The 17,995-nt window shown below is 36.4% G+C and overlaps 2 protein-coding genes across 2 annotated transcripts in view; one reads left to right on the top strand and one right to left on the bottom strand.

Annotated features, from left to right (window-relative positions):
* dsx-c73A (doublesex cognate 73A) overlaps positions 1–17,659 on the top strand; it is a 73,295-nt gene extending 55,636 nt beyond the window's left edge. Inside the window, exons 2-6 of the mRNA XM_034977343.2 lie at positions 13,134–13,244; positions 13,927–14,067; positions 14,716–14,878; positions 15,410–15,508; positions 16,399–17,659. Of these exons, the coding sequence (XP_034833234.1) occupies positions 13,134–13,244; positions 13,927–14,067; positions 14,716–14,878; positions 15,410–15,508; positions 16,399–16,649 (765 nt within the window). The 3' untranslated portion in view covers positions 16,650–17,659. The remainder of the gene's footprint in view (positions 1–13,133; positions 13,245–13,926; positions 14,068–14,715; positions 14,879–15,409; positions 15,509–16,398) is intronic.
* LOC117989940 (elongation factor-like GTPase 1) overlaps positions 1–17,995 on the bottom strand; it is a 149,973-nt gene that overhangs the window by 122,347 nt on the left and 9,631 nt on the right. The window lies entirely within an intron of this gene.

The raw sequence follows: 17,995 nt of genomic DNA, 5'->3' as shown, positions 1-17,995 counted from the left end.
CTTAATAGAGAAATATATAACTTGTAAATATATAACAACAAATTTATGGGAAAGGGATATATATATATTTTCTAAGAGCTCCAGCATAAGTCATAGAAGTAGATTTCTATGAATTATAGTCTGTCTAGACGATTTGCGTACCAAAGTGCAACGTTACCTTATCTTCTCTCCCACGTATTGAACTGCTAATGTGGTGGAATTGTTTTCGAATAAAGGCTAAAGCAGAGTTATTTCATTTCAAGTAAACGCGATTGTAATGATAGGTATTTGAGGGTAGTGTGGCATTTAAAACGTTGACAAAATTCGATATCTGAAAAAATAATTTTAGTTTGCAGGTCCGAATTAGCTCGTATATTTTTCACTCTATAGCTCTCACTATATAAAAAGCCTGTTAAAATTGGGTCGATTTTTGAATTTGATTTAACGTTGGGACAGTTTTTGTTTAGGAAATATGTCTTTATTCTTTACTTAGGAAAATACCTACAATTTAAAAGTCAGCCTCTGGGCACCGATGTATTCAGGAGAGATATTGGAGCCTCCCGCAACAAGCGCTGAGGTTGGCCACCGAGGGGGTTTTAGTGGGTCGAAATCCTACATAACACGATGTCTTTCCCAGGACATTGGGTATCTTTAGATTTCCCCCCATAAACAAAAAAAATCATAAAAAGTTGAATACCGGGAACCTGCTAGGACACAGAAAAAGAAAGCCAGGCATTTGAAGTGCTATTTTCGCCGGCAGTGCAACAATAAAAAGAGGTTAAAAATGTTGAACGTGTCCTCTTAATAAAACACTAGCAGAGCGTAACATTCTAGAGCTACGTCATTAATTTTCGCGCCGTATTCGTTGCTCGTTAGGCTCTTTCTGAGGTAGCGCTACAAATCCGTCGAGGACAGTTTACATGGCAATTGGCAACCCGAGCCACGGTAGGTGCGGGTATTATACACATAGGCGTAGCTATCGAGTTTCAAAATCACGACTGAGCCTACAACGCCCATATAAATCTCGCTGCCAATGACGGCCGTAATTACTTATTGGAAGACATGAAGATGGAAGCTCAGTAACCCGTCCACAAGACTTTTTCAAGTTCAAGCGGGCAGAGAGCAGACAGCTTCTAGTACGTTATATGATCTGCCAATACGTTCAGGTATTAAAGGAATTTATTGGTAAGAGTATTGAGGGCGCCTCGAGCTTTTAAAAGGCCGTGCTAGGACGCCCGTGGTCACTAACATGGTTCCCACGAAGTGTTGCTGCCTGCTGGCAATGGGATACAGTCTGTAAAAGTTAAAGTAACTTAAACTTTGTACGGGTTTTGTTAATGAATGTGTTAGTATTGTGATGCCTGGATTCGGCAAGAAAATATGAGCCAGACCATAAAGAAGGAAATACTCTTCTTAACTATAACACATCAGATGACACACAGGAAAAAAAACCGGCCAAGTGCGAGTCAGGCTCGCGCAATGAGGGTTCCGTACTACAGTCGTATTTTTTCGACATTTTGCACGATAATTCAAAAACTATGATGCATAAAAATAAATTAAAATCTGTTTTAGAATGTACAGGTGAAGACCTTTTATATGATACCCCACTTGATATAGTCACTCACTTCGAAAGTTGAAAATACTAATTATTAGTTCATGACCACAATTTAATTTTTTTTGTGTGATCTAACCCTAAATTCACGGTTTTCAGATTTTTCCCCAAATGTCAGCTATAAGATCTACCTACCTGCAAAATTTCATGATTCTAGGTCAACGGGAAGTACCCTGTAGGTTTCTTGACAGACAGACGGACAGACAGACAGACAGACAGACAGACAGACAGACAGACAGACAGACAGACAGACAGACAGACAGACAAACAGACAGACAACAAAGTGATCCTATAAGGGTTCCGTTTTTCCTTTTGAGGTACCGAACCCTAAAAATATCTCAGTCTGTACTGTGCTATGGACTGCCGTGTACATTTACGTCTACATTTCTGTAACGTTATACGATATAACCTTAATATCATTCTATCTGACTGTAGTCAAGCGCAAGCCTATCTTAGTCACTAGCGCAAGAATAACTCACAATAAAAAAATTACACTGAATTAATTTTCTCTCAGTCAACAAACTACCTCAACAAATACACTACAGCCTGTGTAGAAAACTAGAGATCATAGTAAAATAAAGACTTAATTTTTTTTTAATACCAACACAGTACAAAACTCAGTGGCGACACTACTGTCACTACCGTGTTGATATACGAGCCACTTAACCCAATGTTTACATTTGCACAACTGAAGAGGAAGACTCTTGGCAGTAACATTGTATAAAACGACACTAACAAGAGCACCATCATGCAAGTGCTCATAAATGTCAAGTGTGTGCTTGCTTCGAGACGTCGCTTCGGATGAGTGGGCCCAGATAGCGTGCCGTGAATGCAACACGTCACGACTATGGTACGCCACAGGAACCACAATGGGGAGACGCTTTGAATTTTACATGGTGGCCCTTCGTCGTAGATATAATTGGAATTTAATTTAATGACCCAACTGTATGTAGTTTTAGCTTGTGACTAGCTAGTAACAATCTTTTGTACGAAATTTTATGGAAAAACTAGCTTATGCTCGCGACTTCGTCCGCGTGTACTACACAAATTTCAAACCCCTATTTCACCCCCTTAGGGGTTGAATTTTCAAAAACCCTTTCTTAGCGGATGCCTATGTCATAATAGCTATCTGCATTGCAAATCCCAGCCCGATCCGTCCCGTAGTTTGAGCTGTGCGTTGGTAGATCAGTCAGTCAGTCAGTCAACTTTTCCTTTTATATATTTAGACTATACCTAACATAATGTTTAACACAGTTTAATTCCGACTTGCAAGTGCGACTTGCAAGACAGACAGACATACAACGACATGATCCTATAAGGGTCCCTTTTTTCCTTTTGAGGTTCGGAACTTTAAAAAGCATAGGAGTAGGATGGACTCTAATTATTTTTTAACAATTATATATCTGTTAATAGTTAATACTTAAATACAATTGCATTTCGCTTTGTATACCCAAAGCAGCTATTCTTTACAGCTATGGAATATAAATTTTCAATAAGTTAGCTTCGTAACGTTAAGTGTTGAAAGCAAAAGAGAATTAACTGTTACTAAATTATATGAATTACAAAATACAATAAGACAGTGACAGGTCGTAACTAGGTATTATTAAATATTTTGCCTACATCAGTTGCATATTCATTCGTAAATGTTGAAAATTATCATCGTTTGGCTCTGGCAAGATGCAATAAGGAGGTATAGAAAAAGGCTAATTGAACATAATAACGCAATAAGAGCTCAGTCCAGACATTTTTACAACATGCAATTAGTTGAGAGTTATTAGTTATAAGCGGCATTTCTATTTTAAATTATTACTTCATACTCATAAAACTTATTGAAGACGTACAGCTAAAGACCTGAAGAGTGACATAGGCTACTTTTTATCACGGAAAATCAAAGAGTTCCCACGTGATTTTAAATACCTAAATCCACGCGGACTAATTCGCTGGCATTAGCTAATCAAAGCTAAAGCAATGACCTAATGTCATAACCGTTCATTGATTCGGTTGCAAGTGAAACGGCATCATTAGAGGGATCCTTACCAGTCGTCTACAAGAAGTCGTGACTCCGACTAAGGGCCCGTTACACAGACACTTCTATTGCCAATTAAGGTATATTTTTTACCAAGAACCGAGGTAACTGGATAGATACTTTATTACGTTCGGTGTATAATAGTAAGCTTTGATATTTTTGTACTATGATGAAATTCTCACGACTTGGTACACGAAACATATTTGCTCTTATAATTACTCATTATATTAGTAACAAAATGAATTCTCTTAACGCTCATTGCGCTGCCTTTTTGTATCAGAAAATGTAATACAAATTCTTACCGGTGTTTTATTGCCAGTAGAATCTTCTTTCTGGATAGGCGCGTGCGGTAGTAGTCTTGACTCTTGATATGTCATAAGAACCAAATTAGTTGGCCTACATGACCTATATTATTACGATCTTTAGGTAATAAACCTAATTCTCAACTTGAGGGCCAATATAAAAGATTTTACGAATTTCAGAAGCCTCTTGTTTGAAAACTAAAAATGTAGTAACTAACAGCTCCAAATATATAGGTACATTTTTTTTTTTTAATTGGAAACGGTACTAAATATTATACGGACAACTCGGGCAACTACATTTTCAAATAGGTACGTCATGAAATTGTTTTCATTGCTTTCTTGCCTTCTCTTTCTTGGTACAATTGATTAATCTGTCCTTCTCACATTTTTACATTGTGGCCTTTTAAACTTACTGAACCGGGCTAATTTAGAAGAATATGAATGCGTTCATACGGCTATTTTGGCGTTACGATAAAATATAATAATCGAGCTATATGACTGCAGCCAAGCTGGTCATCTATTATAAATGCCTGTGCATTTCTACTCTAAATATTAATCCAGTTTCACATAGTAATTCACATAGTAGTTTTGGGTATATACATATACCCAAAAGTTCACTACTACTAAACCCACGTACTAATTTAGATACAAGCACTCTAACTAAAGTTTCTCGGTTTAATTAGTTCCATGCAGTATCGAATTCAAATACTATTGTCACCAGCACTGTTTGCAATTGCAGTTGCGAGCTTCGTAATTGCACTGAAATTTCATTACTGAGAATTGTTTATGAAGCTAGCAGGTGGGATTGGCTCTATATTGGATTAGACTAATGATATTTTAATTCGCGAAATATTTATTGCACATTATAACCTATTTCTACAAAGCTACATTTTTATATCAAAAGGCCAACGATCGCAGCGGACTGAAATAGGCAATAGGTAATTGTGAAATCCTATAGCATTTTTGTCTTTGTCACCATTGTCTTTCTATAACTAGCACAAGGTATAATATGCTTAGTTGGAGGGGAAATGGGAATGCTAGTAATACCTTTTATTGATTTATTGATTCTTATTGATTTATTAAACGACTAGTTTATGCTCGCGACTTCGTCCGCGTGGACTACACAAATTTCAAATTTCTATTTCATCCCCTTAGGGGTTCAATTATCAAAAACCCTTAGCGGATGCTTAGGTCATAATGGCTATCTGCATGCCAAATTTCAGCCCGATCCGTCCAGTAGTTTGAGCTGTGTGTAGATAGATCACTCAGTCAGTCAGTCAGTCACCTTTTCCTTTTATATATTTAGATAATATTAGCTACTAGCTGATGCCTGCGACTTCGTACGCGTGGATTTAGGTTTTTAAAAATCCTGTGGGAACTCTTTGATTTTCCGGAATAAAAGGTAGCCTATGTCCCTCTCCAGGTCTTAAACTATACCCATGCAAAAAATCACGTTCATCCGTTGCGATGTGATTGAAGGACAAACCAACAAAGCAATAAACAAACACACTGTCTCATTTATAATAGGGGTAGTGTTCCACGTAACTAATATCCTCTTTTCAACCCCCTCTTCTTTATTAGATGGGCAAAAGGCATCATGGGAGTTGCTGGACATGACCGGCATAAGTGGCCAGCCGAAACCTCTAAAAGAGACGAAACAAATATTAATTATTTGTTTTCAGCTATTTAGTCTGGACTTTTGCCTTTTACGTGTATAAATTAACGAATACTCAGTACTACGTCCGAGTGGGAGTCAATTTACATACTTGATAAGCTGATGTAGGTATAAAATAAACGATCGCTCGCTGGGAAATATCTTCACGAACCTTTGAAAGATCACTTACTTGGAAGGTGTCTTATTAAATTCGCCTTCTTTGGTGTAAAATAGGCGAATGCGATGTCGGCTAAAGCTAAGGATGAGAAAATGTTCGATTCCTTAAAACATATTCCTGAGTTTTAGTTTAAAAATCTCTCTGGCACAGCTAAGAGATGTGGCCTTATATGTGGAAGGTCCAAGGTTCAATACCAGACGGGTAGAAATTTAGTTATCCTACCAGCAAAGTTACCTTACCTGCGTGGAAACTTAGAAATCGTTATTTAGAGATGTAACTATGGGTTTGATGCTCTACAATCTGATTCTGATTAAGCAGAGCTGGCATCTTAGACTGCATCATCACTTACTATCACGTGCGATTACAGTAAAGTGCTAACTTGTTATGAAGTAAAAAAAAAACATTAATTCTTTTTGTCGATCATTAGGACTCCGCCAATTATTAGAGCTAAGCTACCAAAAAACTTACACAATATCTACCTTGTTATAACTCAATCTTAATAAACGATTAAGCGACTCTGAGTACCTACGGCTGTTAGCATCCAAAGTCCATAGACAAGTCAATCATGTGCGTACTAGAAGAAAAATTAGTTTGAGCAATGTTTACCTTATCCATACTAATATTATACATGCTTATAAATGTGTCTGTCTGTCTGCTAATCACGGTCCATCCGTTTAACTGATTTTGACGGAAGTTGGTACAGAGTATAGCTTGCATCTCATGTAGGGGCATAGGCTAGTTTTGGTACCGGAAAATCAACGAGTTCACGCGGGATTTTCAATAAATTCTATACGTGTAAAAAGTTGCAGGCATCATTAATGTTCAATTTCAAATTTATTAACGAACTTCCTTTTCTTCTTATGTGAAAGGATCATGCAGTTAACACGAGCGAATATCTTAAGGAGGTTCTACTTGAGGAGGTTTAATGTCGATCTAAATGACATACGTTTTGTTATGCCCATTAAAATTCACCACAACTTAGCTAATGGATACAGATCTAAATCCCATAAATCCTTATTAAAAGGCGGAATCGATAAACTTGAAGCAAACGCAACAGATAATTCTGTTTATGATCTCCGTATGTATGTAGAGCATAAAATATTTATGAACTTGGAAGCAGGCCGGAACGGAAGCCTGAAGTATTGAATTACTCAACCGCTATTCATAGAAACCTGTTGGATGTATGTACTAACTGTAAGCCCGATAAGGAAATATAAATATGTAATGCAAGTAAACCCGGTGATCAACTCGTTATCTTAATAAATTTATGACAAATAGGCAAATTGCTTTGGGACGTAAAGGGAAACCAGTCTTTATTCTACTGACAGATCAGACAGGGTTGATGTGGCGATAATAACGCATTTCCGCTTATTTTACGCGCTTGTGACTTGGTGGCACTTTTCACTTTAAACAATTTCTTATACTATTGACTTTAATCTTAAGAGAAGTTTCTCTTGCGCGCTTGCTACCCAAGACTCGATCCATTCAAACGTAATTTAGTTCTCTGATTTGAATATTAACCAAACTCAATGAAATGTTAGACACTTTCAAGAAACAAATATCTGTGTAAGGGAAACTACTCAGGGCCTGTTTGACAACTGACAGATAAACTTTATTTACTAAAGAATAATTTTACGTTTTTCGTTTGACCTGGTATCGGGAAAATGTCTTTATTCTTCAGATAAAGTTTATTTTGCGCATGTGAACTGTGCAGTAGGACCCTAAGAATCAAATCACTACCTACACATAATATAAATGCGAAAACGTGTTTTTTGTTGGTTTGTTAGTTTATTGGTATGTTGGTTTGTCCTTCAATCACGTCACAATAGAGCAACGGATCGACATGATTTGTTGCATGGGTACCTGGAGAGTGACATAGGCTACTCTCGTAAACACAAAGAGTTCTCACATGATTTTTAAAACCTAAACCTAACCTAAATCATTCATTATACCTACTATATTCTTTTAGCATATCAGCAGTCACATCTTTCCCACAACTTTCGTTTTTCAAAGTACTTACGGTATTACGCACGCATTTTCAAAACAAGCTATTACTAATCGATTCACAATCCGAGTAACATATTCATCAATCAATAGTTTCCACTCGACGATACCAGGTTCCGTTAGCCATAATTGTGTAATAAACAACCGGTTAATACGTCGAATTGTACATGAATCAGTTAGCATCGGAAGTGATTACGCGGTTACCGCGGGACCCTGAACTTGCGTTGAGGTAGATCGCGTCGGGCAACGAACGGGTGAACCAAGGGCACTTTGTTTGTTACTACGTGGTGTTTCATAAGAGCTGGCTCCATGAATTATAACATTAGCTATCACTTTTTAGTCTTCTTCTACAGCTTCAGTGAAACAAAAGGTTTGATTTAATGTAAATTTAATTTAAACATCTTTACTGCTTAATATACAATACACTACAATTTAGATTTCATTAAGTTGTATTATTTTCTATTTAAATCAAAAATATCCATTACATAATTTAAAAGATTACGTAGGTATACTTTAATACATTTAATAACCGCGAAAGTGTGTCTGTCTGTCTGCTAGCTTTTCACGGCCTAGCAGTTGAACCGCAATTTTGAAGAAATTTGGTACAGAGTTGAGTTTGGACATCGCGGATTAAAAAAAACCTAAATTCACGCGTACGAAGTCGCGGGCATCATCTAATTAAAATGAAATAAAATAAAAGTTGTATAGAATAGAATAGAATACAATAGAAATTAATAGAAAAGAATATATTTTTATTCAAGTAAACTTTTACAAGTGCTTTTGAATCGTCAACTAGTTTAATTTACCACTGGTTCGGAATGCGATACACAAAAAAAAAACAAAGCGAAGAGTTTATAAAACAAGTCATTTCAATTAATAAAATATATAAATAAAATACACACACACATACAATCATACACACACTGTTGTAATTTTATTTTATTATTGTATATACCTACATTTATTCTAACTCTATTCTGTTAAAATAGTTTAATTATAATTTTAAGTAATCTCTTTTGGCCTTCTGTTATACCTAGATTTAAATTTAAATAATAATTATGTATTTACGCTGTTGATTACTTTCAAATAAACAAAAAAAAAAAAAAATAAAAAAAAAAAAAAAACCGCTGAACTCGTTTTTGATTACGATGTCGAGATAATTATCGTGTTGACTGATGATAGCCAGCACGTAACACACAAACATGATGTTTACATACAAGTCACGACGGCTGCGGGCTTCTAAAAACAACCACCTAGCATTTCTTACATTCTGCTACATTATAGTCAATGCACGACTTTCAATTTAGAATATACTAGCTTATGGTAGCGACTTGGTCCGCGTGGACTACACAAATTTCAAACCCCTATTTCACCCCCTTAGCGGTTGAATTTTCAAAAATCCTTTCTTAGCGGATGCCTACGTCATAATAGCTATCTGCATGCTAAATTTCAGTCAGATTCGTCCAGTAGTTTGAGCTGTGCGTTGATAGATCAGTCAGTCAGTCTTGAACGTTTTGCAAAGATGCAAACAACTTTATCTCAAACTAACTTATGCTCGCGTCTTAGTCCGCGTGGATTGCATAAATTTCAAACCCCCATTTAACCCACTCAGGGCTGGAATTTTGAAAAATCCTTTCCTAGTGGATACCAAGTTCTTTACAAAGAACTCTCCAAATTTCATGTCATGATCAGGGGTTTAAAGCGTTGATATATAAATCAATCAGTCAGTCAGTCAGGACTTAATAAAATTGCAAAGCAACTACAAAAGTCATGAAGAAAAATACGTTTCGAAAAGATTATATTTTGCGAGCGTTGAAGAAACGTTTTAAAGAACTGCTCTAAATCCAATCAAAAAAGTATACCGCTAAGATACAAAAAGTTTTCCCTAACGGCGTAAATCTAACATCTTCCTGCAGACAACTTACGATCTATGAGCGCGTAATTCATTTATTTTGCACTGCAATAAAACAAAAAAAAACCAGTCAAGTGCGAGTCGGACTCGCACACGAAGGGTTCCGCACCATCGTACAAGAAATCTCAAGGCAGTATAGTAAAAATTTGCAAGTTAATGACGGACAGTGCCATCTTGATGTGCTTTAGTAAACTAATTATTATTTGGTCGGGAACACAAATCATAAATTTTTTTGTGATGTAACCTCAAATTCACGGTTTTCGAATTTTTGCCTTTACTTGTGCTATAAGACCTATCTACCTGTCAAATTTCATGCTTCTAGGTCTAGGTCAACGGGAAGCACCCTATACCCGGGTTTTCTTGACAGACACGACAGACAGACAGACAATAAAGTGATCCTATACGGGTTCCTTTTTTCCTTTTGAGGTACGGAACCCTGAAAAGAACAGTAAGCTCTGTAAACAGATATTTAATAGTGGAGACACCAAATACAGAATTAACAATCGCTATTATTTAGCTACACGGAGCAATGAACCTTATTATCGAGATCATTTATTGCAGGTTGCACGAAGTTCAGATCATGTCAAGATCGCGAACCGAAGATTAAAACTTTTAGGTAAACATATCGGTTGATCTAGCTTCATACCGATTCTGACCTTGCTTTACGTAACGGGTCTAAAGACGGTTGAATCGATTTACAAAGTTTTAAAGCCAGAACAAAAACATGTAATTGACAACACGATGCGCTACGATCCGGATTAAAAAATCGAGTAAAAGGCGTTACGATTAAATTGTTCTATCGAAAAGCTAGCTTCGATCGTTGAACTAGAACGTGACGTCCGGTGCTTTATTTGAGAAAAAATACATACCGCAGGCGGCAGGATACAACTTTGGTACTCTCTCTAGATCGATCGTAACTTTTCCTATTTATCAGAAGTGATATCAGCCGACACTGAGTCAAGAACTTTGTTAAAAGTAACGGTACAACCAACTCTAACACGTTAAAAAAACGTTTTGCTTGTTAAGTTTGATTAGAGAAATGAATAAACGAATTAATTAGAAGAAACATATCAAAATAAGGAAAAAAGCTGTTTTACCTTTTTTTCCTTATTTTGCAGTACAGCAAAGTGAAAGCCGCAAGAAAATCTTAAGAGATTAGACAATAAAATTATCTATAGGGACCATTCTATTTAAAAGCAAGAGTTGAATCAGAACGGTCAACGATTCTACAAAAAAGTGAGATCAAACGAAGCGATTACAAACAAGAAATAGTAACGAATCTGACTTCGGGTGCTTTATTCAATAACAAACACGATTTTCTATAGGTAACGGTTACAAATAATTGTTCAAGTATTTTTCAAGTTACTGGGATGTTACTGGGCCGTACTTTTTACAAAGGCTTGGAAATTGTTTTATTTAAATCTATTTTAAACTTGATTAGAGAATATAAACAGCCCAAATTAACTATCAATCTAACCGTAACTATCGCTAAAAGTTACTTAGCACCGTTGTTAATTTCAATTTTCAAGAAAGACCATACCTATTTTAGACAAATAAGTACACAAATCCTAAGTAACATGCTAATTATTACAGATAGGATTAATTAGACCTTAAATCTATAGTGCGCGACAGGTCGAGATAGCAATCGGGGTATGAGGTGGGAAGACGCCCCGCATACCCGCATGTCACCCACGCTATCCCGCACCGGGTTTGAGCAGGGGTTGCCTGTCGCGTACTATATTTACATGGTAGAAATATTGGCTAAATATGCAGATTTGATAACAATCAATTGAAAGGCAGGTGTTCCGTTTGACAGAAGTTGTAGCTCATTTGGTTATTTTAAATTTAAAACCTCGTGGTTTACTATGATAATTGCTACTGATAAAGCGAACAAAACATAGATGTACAATCATATAGATATGAATAAGTTTGATAAAAAAATTCATTCGATCTTGTGTCAATTTATGGCTCAACAGATCTGATTTCATGATCAGCTGAGACGATATTTATCAAATACGAATGACACAGCAGGTGAACTAAATAATTGCTTACAGAATAAATGATTACAAGTGTAACGGTTAATCTGAATCGCCACGGTAGCTATTCCATACTTCTCTCGGAATCTGGGATATAAGGGTGGTTTCAGATTAGCGTTTTGGGCGTACAAGCTCGTTTTTGTACGCACGTAAGTATACGACTGCCAATTGTTACAAGCGTATCATGAAGACGCGCTTATAAGCGCGCATGTACACGTGAACCACGAAAGACGCCAATCTATACATATAAATATTGACTCATCCACTGGTTCGAACGAACACGCCAGAATGAGTGCATGCGCATCTTCGGTTTATTGAAGCGCGAAATATAGCGCGCGTACGCCAAAACGCGTAAAAATAACGAGTCTGAAACTGCCCTAAGTACAATGATTGATCGTTTTTGCAAAATCTGATATTTTCTTGTGCTTCTTTGGTGATATTTATACACAAAAAAAATCGTAAAGAATTGTACCTCTAGCAAATTTGTTTCTATGCGTATCCACAACGAATCTTCCAAAACGAATGAAAGATTTTTAATGCTTAATAAGAGCGTCGTCTTCATAAAGTTTGTATCTGATTTCTGGCATTTTGTCTATACAAAATATGTAAAAAGTCAGTCACTTAACCTTTGGGACACGGTTTCACACTGAATTTCGAAATTACTGTTACGATTCGAATTAAAAAGCTCTAGACAATAAAATGCATTAAGAACTTTTTCAAACTACAATTTTATTTATGAAACGGCAATAATTCAATTAAAAGCTAATTGAATGAACTTCACTTAAAACGCGTAGTCAATTCATAAAAGATGAACGGGAAGTGACGACGACCTCGCAACTTTTCTCATCATTGTTGATATAATTATACAAGACATGAATTAACGCTTTCGATGGCCCTATACATTTTTGCACGAACATAAAGAACGCCGACGATCGTAATATGATTATGATTTTTTTTTTGAATCCGAGAGCTCGTAGGAAATTTGAAGATGTGGCGTTATAGACGCTGAAAATCATCATTGCCATCATAACTCACTATTGAACAAGAGTCTCTTTTCAGAATAAGAAGGGTGATATTGAAAATATTCTTCTTTCTTCTTTACTCACAATATGTAATTAAATATCTTAGTGAATATAAAAACGAAGTAGCACAAGAGTCTGCCGTGACCTAATAGAATGACAACTGACAAGCATGTTAGTTTGTTTTTTGAAATAATACAAGAATAAAGACAAAAACACATCCTCACCGAGAACAAGCTGGAAAATCGAATTCGCCATATCTAATGATGAAACACAAAAAAGCACCATACCAGCTTTCATCTTTTATCAAACACCTCCTGAATATTTTCTACGAGCTCTCGGGCCATTTAGCCTAAGAGCATTCATCATTGCAATGTATTCGCTTATCATTTGAAATGTCATTGCTTTCAGACGGTGCCTTTGCCCGCGGGATCTACTTCAGTGCTCGCAAAGCCTACGAAGTACCATTACTATCCTCACAATCAACACATTTATCTACTACCGGAATGCGCTATTCAACAGGTAATGAAATTTCTCTATTCAGAGAAATATTTTATTCACGTATAAAATGTATAGCATAAGCACTTCTTATTTCAATACAAGGCCATTCATCATAAAAGCTTTAATAGTCATATAATTTTACTCTCTTGCAAGTGACTTACTTTGTCTGCAAGGTTTTATTTACCCTTGAATAAAATCTAAATTGTGTATTTATGTTACCGCTAAAGTGCTTAAACCAGTTAGTGGCTTACTAGTTAAACAGCATCCTGTGATAAAGAAAAAAAACTACTATTTCCAAACAATAAGCCGGTTGAACTAAAGGAGATGGACAAAAATTGTATGGAGGCGTGCCCCAGAATGTACAGAGATGATAATATATGTGCCATTTAATAAATGTACAGAGATGATATGTCTGCCATTTAATAGTAAAAAAATTCTATTTTAAGAAGAAAAAGTCGCATGTTGTTTAGCAATCGTGGCATTAAGTTCATGATAGGCATAGTTCAGCCTGGGGAAAATTTTATCCATCTCGTTTGTCCAATGTTCTGTATACATTGAGAATTGGAGAGATTTAAGAGCGTTTCCCGTAAACAAAAGTACGGAGCAAACGTAATCAGACAAAGACTAATATCACAGAATATGTAATTATTTAGTTGCACTTTATACCTTTAGTTACACTACATAACCTTGCTTAACCTTTCAGGTGTGCAACGCGGTGTACGTGCGGTTGAATTATACGCAACCATTATGCGCGTGTCCAGCTCGATATAGAGATCCTTGCTCCGCCAGTTTGAACGCGGACGACCTGCATACCACGCGACTTACCACGGATTCCAAAAAGAAGGTGAGATAGAACTTGAAACCTAACGGCGTAACTTAGCTGCCCTAAAAGGCATCATTCCGTAACAGAGGAAGTCTGGAATTTTAATTAATTGGTGAGGCGGCATCGTCAATAGATAGATTCCCTGAATTGCGAACGCAAGACTTGTAACGGGTAATTTGTTCATTAATGACATGTCATTTACTAAGCTTGAGACAACTAGTCCAGGTTGGAAATTCCCGATAAATAAATACACTGTGTGAAAATAAGTAGAATGTTAAATAAAAGAAAGATTCGGTGCATATTCAAGGAATGTGACTGGTACCTACCTAATTATAGAATTTAATTAAAAACAAGTGTTTATGATGTAGCACTTTATAGATAGTCTTATAACCGTAAGATATACCTAGGAAATAACCTCCATTGATGTATGCAAACCTACTACCCCAAACACAACACTCGTTACATCTCTGTTCTGTCGTGGGTAAAACAAGATCAAATCTAATATACCAAAAGTGTCCTTTATAACAAGATGTTGCATAGACCTGACATGAATAATGATTCAATATTATAACTTTTATAAACGGGCAGGGACCAAAACTTGTCTTTGTACTAGATAAGAGTTCCGTGATTTATAAGGTCTGTAGACAGTAAATCTCAATTACATTGCAGTACGCAAAGAAGGCGGTGACACTGGTGAAGACATGCGAAGCTGTATCGGAGATGCGAGAATGCCGCGCGCCGAGGGACTGGTCGCTTTTAGCATTGCAAAACATTAGGACCGGCAAATCACACTACTTAGTTATATGCAGATGTCCGGACACACATATACTAGGTAAGTTTCAAACTTTTTACATAATTAACTTTTTTCACATTTATTTTTATATAATTATAATTTCTTATTATATTTTTATAAAAATAAGTTTCTACTCGCAACTTAAGAAATCATTGTTTTCCTATTTTATTTTTCTGCAAGTAATTCAGTTAGGCTTTACTAGTTCTGAAAAAACTCTAAATGTAGCGAAATTTTTGCAAATCACTTAATCACAAAAAAACTTCAGTTTTATTTTGAAAAAAGTTGAAAAACTACAGCTATTTCAGAAATTCTGTAATTTCATTGCTGTGTGCACACAATTTTATTTTTTACAACAATTTCAACATTTTACAATCCCAAGTAAAGAACGGAGTTAAAATAATAAATTGCCTTGTACAGTAATAATTCTCAAATCTTGTACTACTTGTTTTATTAGAGCGCTGCAAAAAGAGTTACGAGATAAAACTTTCAAGACAAAATGTAACTGTAGTGCTCTTTCGACAAAAGATATACTGTTCTTGTTAGGAGATAAAAGATTATTTAATCTTACAGAGGGGCCTATGTCTCACGACCAGCCGACGTACGCGTCTGTACCGGGAATAAGAGTGTACGGCATGATGTGCGTGCGTCCGACTGCAAGTTATCATTCCGGTGAGTCACAGGCACTGTATTTTAAATAAGCTAATAGAAATGGTGTGCACATAATGCCGCCAATAGAAGTCGCTGGAGGGAGATCGCACGAGCAGCAGTGAAGAATTCACAGCCACGACCACTCTGTCAAGAGTGAACGATTGAGAAGAAGAATAGAAATGGTTCAGATAGTTGTGATTGTGACAATGCAACTGTCAAACTACGTGAATACGATCGTCACTCCAGTTGTCAAACTTTAGTGCTAAGGTTCGTGTCGCCAATTAACAACTGACTCATTAGGTACAGAAATTATTCGAAAGTGCATATCTTTAGCATCCATAAAACTGTAATTCCTATATAAATGATTCGGCGCACTGTTTCTCTGGATATTTGCGACGTCGACAAGGTCTCGTTTGCCTTATGTACCTTCTGTACTTATTCTGAATTCTGTGGACACAGGTCACAGTACTATCTCCTTTTTAGAAACGTCCATATCGCCTGCATTAATACACGGTACTTTATGAAACCTGCAGCGGTGATTTACGAACGTATTAGCGAATAAAGCTAAGGGGTTTAATGCTTTATAGCTCAGCTTAGAGCAAAGGCCAACTTATCTAAAAGGATTGTCGTAAAGTTGAATTATCTAAAAGAATTGTTGTAGAAGTTCTTCATCATGAATATTGGATACTTTCTTCTGTCGGTAACTTTATTATTGCTTTTCCTGCTTCTTTACGGCATTAGTAGTGGGAGGGCAGGTGGTGCATCTTGAATGTTGCACATACCATACCGATTGGCCTGTTTCGGTGGATTATAGCAAATCAAGCCTTTTTTTGGTCTCTATGTATTGTAAAATAATATTAGTAAGTAAGCAAAAAATGTTGTTTTATTAACGTGACACTTCTCACTTTCAGGTTACAGCTCAAACAGATTTCCCGCTGGCGTCCAAAGCACTACAACAAGCACATACAAGGTGGACTATTCTCAACCGCACTCGTACGACAAGCCAGTCTACAACCGATACCAGTCGCATAGTTATTTAGATTCAAACTACTACAATAGGAGATCTAGAGCCGCACGCGTGAGGCGAACGACTTCAGAATACCCGCCTTTCCCATGGTATAAAGTAAAAGAATTGGCACGATCGTTACATTGGATCAATTAAGAAGAAACTAATGTTATTGTTAGTAAAAAGTAGGTTGGGTTCAAGATGGCCGTAGTATTATCGCCTCGTTGAGCTCAACGAAAACTTGAAACAGTATTTAAGACGATATTTAATTTCAATACGCTTTAGCTTTCTTATACCAGTTATAATAGTTGGTTAGATACATTTTTTGTAGTATTGAAACAATTACTCAGCCTGAGAAATACTCGATTTACATTTCGTGGTTAGACTGTAATGAAGATTGTGTACCTTTTTTTCGACAGTATGTTTTAATTTATAGTCTAGTACACATTGGTCCAACGCATTCGGCCAAAGCATCAGGCGAAAGTGTAATGAGCCACTTAGACTCAGTTCACACGGCATTTGCATGATACTTTTTTTGCATGATAAATCTTACCGAATACGTATAGCGCACACTTTGAGTATAGAACCATTCACACGTTGTTTGTACTGCAAAAAGAAACGTATAAAGTTTTAACTGTGGAAACAGTTCTATACTGAGTATACGCGCCACAAGTATTCAATTAGATTTTAGCCTAAAAACGTGCAATGTTATTGCCGTGTGAATGGCTACTTAGCGTACATTTGGGTATAGCATGTGGGCAGCGCTGATAGAGTTGGAAACTTATGTAGGACTTCATTCTTGACAACATTCGCAAGTAGCGTTTACACGATGGCCTGGACTCGCCGAACGAACTGGGCCAATGTGAATTGGAGCCATAAGACGTATTCTAATAGTATTATTTAATACTAAGTACTGATTATCTGCCAGGAAAAGACAGCCATAGATTTAAGTAAAAAAATTAACATCATTGATTTAGTCATCGCCAATGTAAATGGCGATTTTTTTGGTGAATATTATTTAAGAAATACTTATATTTAAAAGTACACAAAACAATGTGATACAAGTTCAGTGGTTTTTGTGTATTTCGATGCATTTATAGGTTATTAAGTCTTAGTTTAATATACTATTTATATTGAAACCATACTTAGACGAATCGCTTTGTAAATAGTAGTGTTAATTACAATATTTGTAATTAAAAACAAATAAAACTAATTGAAAACTTAAAATATCTTGTTTTACTCGAAAAAAATAGAACACGCACGTATGCGTGTATAGTCCGCGACAGCTCGAGATGGCAATCGGGGTGGAGACGCCCCGCACACTCCCCCTTCTCATATCCCGATTGCTAACTCGACCTGTCGCGTACTATACAATACCACCACTTTTATAAGTTGCATATTGTGCAAAATTAATTTGTTTGTGCAAAAGCACAACGAACGCCGACTTAAACCAACAATGAAATGCATACCTTATTGCTTGACGTTAAGATTTTAAACACAAG

Source organism: Maniola hyperantus, chromosome 17 (assembly GCF_902806685.2).
Source record: "Maniola hyperantus chromosome 17, iAphHyp1.2, whole genome shotgun sequence".
NCBI classification, from domain to species: domain Eukaryota; kingdom Metazoa; phylum Arthropoda; class Insecta; order Lepidoptera; family Nymphalidae; genus Maniola; species Maniola hyperantus.
This window is presented reverse-complemented; position numbering and strand designations above follow the sequence as displayed.